The following is a 6,759-nucleotide window of genomic DNA, read 5'->3' as shown; positions in this document are numbered from 1 at the left end:
AAGTCTGATTATATATAACAGTTGGATTTAAAGTCGTAAATATGGTCATATTGTATGTATAAATTTAATTAAGAGTTAGAATTTAACTAAGTGCCATTTTTAGTTAGTTAATAAATTTAATTGAGTATGAAACCAGAGAGTATGTGAATATTATTAAGAGCACGTTTTACTTTAAATTCTTGTGGATAGAGTATGATTGAAAAAGGAAGTTTAATTACAGCTAAAAGTACATTTATTGATTTAGTTGCTTTATTTTAATTCTAAACTTCTAGTTATTCAAGGTGCCATATCAGCTCTCTTGTTATTAGAAGGTGCCTTCTTGCCAGACCTTTCAAATAAGCAGTCTAGTTTGTATCATGACATTTTTTGGCTATTTAATTACAGTAACTTGTAGACTCTGAGATTTCAGCTAAATTCACGCTGTATTCTTTTAAGTAGTGTACTTCTAAACTATTCAGATCTAGTGTCATGCTTAGTACTTTTTTATTATTTAGATAAATAGTTGCTATTGTTAGCCCAGCACCTTAATGTCATCCTCGGCCTTTTATTTTGGTGTTGGTATTGAAGCATAGAATCAATTTTGAAAAAGTTGAAAAAAAGTAATAAAAACAAAAAAAGGCAATGTTATAAGAAAATGAATTATTCTTTAAAAAAAGCTAACATTACTCATTTAGAAATTTACTTCATGTAATTAAGAACTAGCACACTACACTAATGATAACGTGTCTCCAAACTTAAAAGATTTGCTTTTGGTATCCTCTTTACTGTATATAAGTCATATCTTCGGATACATGCACGATATTATAAGCCCATTTCCGGTCCACTTGTCAATCCCTTCTAGATTGTTTCATTAGTCTTACGTTGTGGATTTTTTAATGCTGATGATATTTATTTTCCACTTCTTTTTCTTTTTCCCTTCTCCCCATGAGTCCCTGACAGTGATAATGAACATTTAATTTTTTTATTGCTGTGGAAAAATCCTGGTATTTTCAGTACTGAGTAATGTAAGATAGAGTTTGTTTCTGAGTAGAATTTGTAGATCTTCTATAAAGATATTTTTGTTGGTATGTTTATTACCACCACTATTGTAGTAATATTATTATTACTTGTATTGTTATTATTGTTATTATTATTATTATTATCATCATTGTAATTATTGTTATTATTATTGTTATTGTTAACATTTTTCTCTTTCTATATTCATTGCTATCATCATCATCATCATTGTTATTATTATTGTTGTTATTATTTTTTTATTATAATAATGAGGATAAGAATGATAATGATAATAATAATAATAATAATTATTATTATTATTATTATTATTAATAATCCAATTATCATTATTTTTGTTATTGTTTTCCATCTTTTCCTCTCTCTTTTATGATGACTAGAACACTACCAATAACTCCTGTTGTAATTGTGATTACCATTTCTTGTGGCAAATATTATTGTTATATTTACTCCTATCATTATCTACATCATTACCACCAAAGCTATAATCGGATTTATCTTCCTGTATTTCATTATCATTATTATTTTTCTATTTGTTAGTATTATCATTTTTGGAAACATTAAATTATCTATTATTTCTGTCTAACATCACCCCCTTTATATCAGTATCATTATCCAGTTTCATTTTTAATGTTTGAAGGAAATAATCAATTTTAGAAAAGAAAATTGACCTCAATTACCAAGTTCATGTCAAATTGATATTGTTTTAACATCAGTTTTGCTGTTATTGTTCCACCTATTTTTTTTTTATTATTTCCTTTTATTTTTTATCAAATCCAAATGATTGTCATTTAGTAATTTTGTATTTACATATAATGTTTGAGGGTAAGGTATTTGAAATTAAAGCATTTTATGTTTTCAGTGTTACCATATTTACTTTTCTTCTCTTAACATTTGTGCCATGAATCATTTTCATGGATGCAAATCTCTTTCAGACTACTGAATGGTAATGACTGTGATTTGTTATGTGTGAGAACAATGAAAAAAAATGTTTGTAACTTCAAGGTATAAACTTACTCCTTTGTGCTCCTTTGTGTTGCATGAATATTATTTAAACATGTGACATGCTCTCACTTTCTTTAATTTTGTTTGCACAGTTAAGCCATGATTTGTCTTTTCCTCAAAAGGCATGACAAGTCCTTTTGATCAAAATTTAGAAGATAAGATATTCAAACAGTTTTATTTTTATTTGTTAATTACATTTTAGGTTTAAGGCTTTTTTTATATACAGTTTCTCCATACACACTTTAATATTTCTTGCATTAAATGTAAATCATATTTATGGACTGCTATGTACTGATATGAATCCGCTTTGTAATTTGTAGAATTACATGTCTCTCAATCTTGAATCTCAAAACAGGATCCACTCTGGCTCTGCACTTGGAAAGGAGTTGAGTCGTCTCCTGCGCCTGCCAGCTGACAACTATAACAATCTTCTTACAGTTCTGCAGCTACAGTACTACACCCCTCTACTCAACCTCCTTGATTACAGTGGTCGCAAGATCTTAAGCACTTACCTTGTTACTAATGCAGTTGACAATGAGACCTGCATTCCAACCCAGGAACAGGTATAGATCTTACATATTTCAGTTGATTATAGCAAACATGACAAATCTGGGTAGTTGTGATGAACATATAGGCAGGAAATTTTGGAACAGTTTTGATAATGAATGCAATATTCATTTTTTTTTTTTTTTCAGGTCGATGCAGTACTTTCCATGATTTCATCCTTGATCTGTGACCAATCTGATCAGCCTCTGGTGGATCCTGACCCTGAAGATTTGGCTGAGGAGCAAGGGTTACTAGCCAGGCAAGAACATTATCTGTTTATAATTTTTTATATGATATTGCCAAATAAATTATAGCCATATTTTATGGTAATGCTTATTTTGATAATTAAAAAATTGGTGGATTATCTGTATGGTGATTAAAAGTGACTTTTAAATTGCTGATATTGTATTTATAACATAACATGTTTTGCTTACAGATTCCTTCATCTTTTCAAGTCCACAAACAGTGATCAACAATATCTGATTCTGACAACTGCACGTAAACATTTAGGTGCTGGTGGCAACAAGAGAGTTCTGTATACACTCCCTCCACTTGTGTTCCAGGCTTATCAGTTGGCTTTCAAGTATCATGCAGAAAGAGAAGAGGTGTGATTACTGTTTTTAAACTTTTGTGTTGATATTCTGAGATGGAATATGCCTTTTGATATCATCCTTCTCTGACCAGCTTAATTATATCCATGGAAGCATTACCTCATGTTTAGAGATCATATTTTTAAATGTCCTTGAGTATTGGCTATCTGTTGGGATAGGTATTTTATTCCTTACTAGTGCAGTAATACTTCACATTTCTAGAGAGGCTGTGTCTGCCACTGCTTTCTGATGCTCAATAAGTTATTTTGATGATTAAACAGTTAACCTGTTAATGACGGGGCTGTATTTCTAACACGTAAGCCTTGGGCTCTTCACCTGCACTGGCCGCGGCCAAGCACTATACACCCAATCACCTGGTGCGCCAGTTAGGAGGATAACCATGACAAAATATCTTGTCCCTGCTGGCCGATGCTGCCACCACATGACGTGATATCTTGTCACCCGTCATTAAGGGGTTAATAATATTTACAGAGCAAAATATGAATGTAAACATCTTTTGATTTAAATCATTTATAAAAGAAAATGATTCCATTTATATGCCCATGTATACATATTTGAATATATACATGAATGATACTGAATTCCCCATGAGAATATGTAAGAGGATGGGGATTTTAACCCACACAGGACGGGTGGTACAGCATGTGTACCGCGCATTCAAAAGCCCAGTTGCCGGGCGGCACAGTATTGTGCCGGCCATTCAATTGATTTAGGCCTAATAATTCGAACGCCCCGGCATTTGGACATTCAAGGCTAGAATTCCCCCGTCGGGAATGGGTTAAAGTGGACCTCACTTTTGTACTTAGTAAAATGGGGTGTCAGTTTTGCAACATTATTACTCAACATTCTTACTTTTTCCCAGGATGATAAATGGAGCAAAAAGGTGCACAAAATCTTCCAGTTCAGTCACCAGACAATCACAGCTTTGGTCAAGGCAGAGTATGCAGAGTTACCACTGCGATTATTCTTGCAGGGTGCTCTTGCAATAGACAAGATTGACTTTGAAAATCATGAGACTGTTGCTTATGAGTTTATGTCACAGGTAAGATATCTCATCATTGTACACTATTACTAGTTATATCTAGAAAAATAAAGTTGAAATAATTTTAGGTTCTTCATCTGCAGAGTTGCAAGGGAGGTGGAGGGGGAGGGGGAGGATGGTTTTAATAATAATATAATAATGATGATAATAATAACAATAATGATAATAATAATAATAATGATAATAATAACATATTAAGCAAAAATATTTTTTTTATAAATTATTATACACCCCAAAGTAGGATCAAAAAGGTATTTGAGGACTCTGTGGATGAACTTACTTTGCATTACTATATCTTTTTTATTGAAATAAGTGATATAAATATGTGGAGTTGTAATATGACATGCTTGAATTATCCTTGAGGCAGTGGTACTGACATGAGTATCTTTTTTTAAACAGCAGAATATCCCTCTGTGAAAAAAGCACAAAGAACCCAAACTGTACAGTATGTTATCACTTTTGCAGGCTTTCTCCCTGTATGAGGATGAAATCAGTGATAGCAAAGCTCAGCTGGCAGCCATGACCTTGATCATGGGCACCTTCCAACAAACAACGTGTTTCAGTGAAGAAAACCACGAGCCTCTCCGAACACAGTGTGCACTTGCAGCTTCAAAATTGCTTAAGAAACCTGACCAGGCTCGAGGTGTGACCACTTGTTCCCACCTGTTCTGGTCAGCACGATCCTTAGCTACCAACAAGGAGGAGGTGTGCTCTGTTATTTCTACAACACTAATATTGATTTTTTTCTGTTAATTGACAGATTTATACATTTCTCAAGTTGACAAATTATTTATTTGTAATGATTTCCATATAGAATTTTCTTTTCTTTTCATAGAATTTTGATATATTTTTCTTTTTATAGTTACGGGATGAGAAGAGAGTCTTAGAATGCTTGAAGAAAGCTGTGCGTATTGCTAACCAATGTATGGATCCTTCTGCACAAATCCAGCTCTTTGTTGAACTCCTCAATCACTATATTTACTTTTATGAGAAAGGAAATACTCAGGTAAGAGTTATTATTTTCGATTGAAAGCTAGGGTTTTAATATGTTGGAATAAACATAATCAAACTTATTTAGTTATCCTCTGATAAACTACTCATTTGAAATCCTTTCAATGGAAATGAAACAACTAAATAACTAGTGTTTTAAGTGGGGTATTAGATAATCAAGAACAGTATTGTAAGTATGTCTTTGTTAACCTATTTGCACCGGAACTTATATTTCCCTAATGCTGCTTCAGCTGGCAAGATAATGAGCATGCGGGATCTCTCCTGACATGATTTTTTTAAAGATAAAAAGTAAAGTAAAAGTAAAATAGAAGAAGCAAGATGATGGCTAATCAAGTTCTACCATATTTGGTGTTAGAAATCTTGTAAGCAGGCACTTCATGAACTTTGAATAAAGCTTTATAAGAAAAGGATGCATTCTGGAATTAGATTTGATTATTTGATAAGCAGACATGGTTGTTGATGAGGCATAAAATTATTGTATACCTGAAAATTTAACAGCATTTTACTATTAATAACTCAGAAACTAAAATAATCTTTTAAACTTTTAACCACACAGGTGACAGTTGCTATGCTTAACCAGTTAATAAGCAAAGTGAAGGAGGATTTGGCTAATCTAGAAACAACTGAAGATACAGACCAGATCTCACGGCATCTGACCAATACCCTGACACACCTACAACTCAGGCTACAGGAGCCCCCTAGTGATGGCCCCAATTATGAGGGTCTGCAGCTTTAGAGTTTACTATAAAGAGGAATGAAATGTATATATCTTCAAAGTATTATTCTCCCTATACTTTTATAATAAACATTTATTTTCTGAATATGCTCTGTATTAAGAATTTATCATAATTTGTTATGATTAATATCAGATATTAGTATATAGTTTGTGTTTGCCTATTAATTAAATTTTCATGTCATTCCAAAGTATTTTGAAAGGCAGTTAATTATTGTTGAGAATGTATAGCTGATAAAATAACACATTTTCCAGTATACTTGCATGTGTGAAGTTTTGAAGTTTAGTTTAAGTGCTGGACACTTCATACATTTAAAACAAAGACACACACATACACACACACTCATGCACACACATATTGACAGATATATAGATAGATACAGGTATATCCACTATAATTGCACTTTTTTGATCATGAATGTCTGTTACTGGTAATACTAGGTTATTTATGAGGCTGATATTTTCATAGATGAGAATAGCTGTATACTTTTTTTTTCTCTTTTTTTCTCTTTTTTTTTTACAGAACACAGTTAACAACTTTAATTGCATAAAAATTCCAGTCAAGATTATTTTACAGAAAAGAAGTTTGATGAGATTAATTTACAGAAAATTCACCAAACACACCATCAAGGGAAATGGTGCAGGGTTGGCCAGGATTCTGTGTAATATAAAGGTAAATTCCCTCTCAGCATCTAGCAAATGGTACTGTCATTAGTGGTAATAGATATGCATAAAAGTTCTCAAGTTTGTCAACATTTGTGTACTGGTAATGTAATACATAAATAATATATAATATA

General features: G+C 32.2%; 1 protein-coding gene across 7 annotated transcripts in view; it reads left to right on the top strand.

The window, feature by feature from the left end:
* Vps35 (Vacuolar protein sorting 35) overlaps nucleotides 1–6,759 on the top strand; it is a 27,211-nt gene extending 20,452 nt beyond the window's left edge. For all 7 annotated transcript variants that reach the window (XM_086531457.1, XM_043035131.2, XM_086531452.1 and 4 more), the window contains 7 exons: nucleotides 2,375–2,582; nucleotides 2,715–2,824; nucleotides 3,002–3,170; nucleotides 4,039–4,218; nucleotides 4,684–4,923; nucleotides 5,081–5,224; nucleotides 5,786–6,759. In XM_086531457.1, coding sequence (XP_086387583.1) covers nucleotides 2,375–2,582; nucleotides 2,715–2,824; nucleotides 3,002–3,170; nucleotides 4,039–4,218; nucleotides 4,684–4,923; nucleotides 5,081–5,224; nucleotides 5,786–5,965 — 1,231 coding nt within the window. In that variant the 3' untranslated portion in view covers nucleotides 5,966–6,759. The remainder of the gene's footprint in view (nucleotides 1–2,374; nucleotides 2,583–2,714; nucleotides 2,825–3,001; nucleotides 3,171–4,038; nucleotides 4,219–4,683; nucleotides 4,924–5,080; nucleotides 5,225–5,785) is intronic.

Source organism: Penaeus japonicus, unplaced genomic scaffold, assembly GCF_977035675.1.
Source record: "Penaeus japonicus unplaced genomic scaffold, GWHDUDI00000001_assembly GWHDUDI00000035, whole genome shotgun sequence".
In the NCBI taxonomy this organism is placed as follows: Eukaryota; Metazoa; Arthropoda; class Malacostraca; order Decapoda; family Penaeidae; genus Penaeus; species Penaeus japonicus.
Note: the sequence above shows the minus strand (reverse complement) of the source record. Positions and strands in the feature narration are given on the sequence as shown.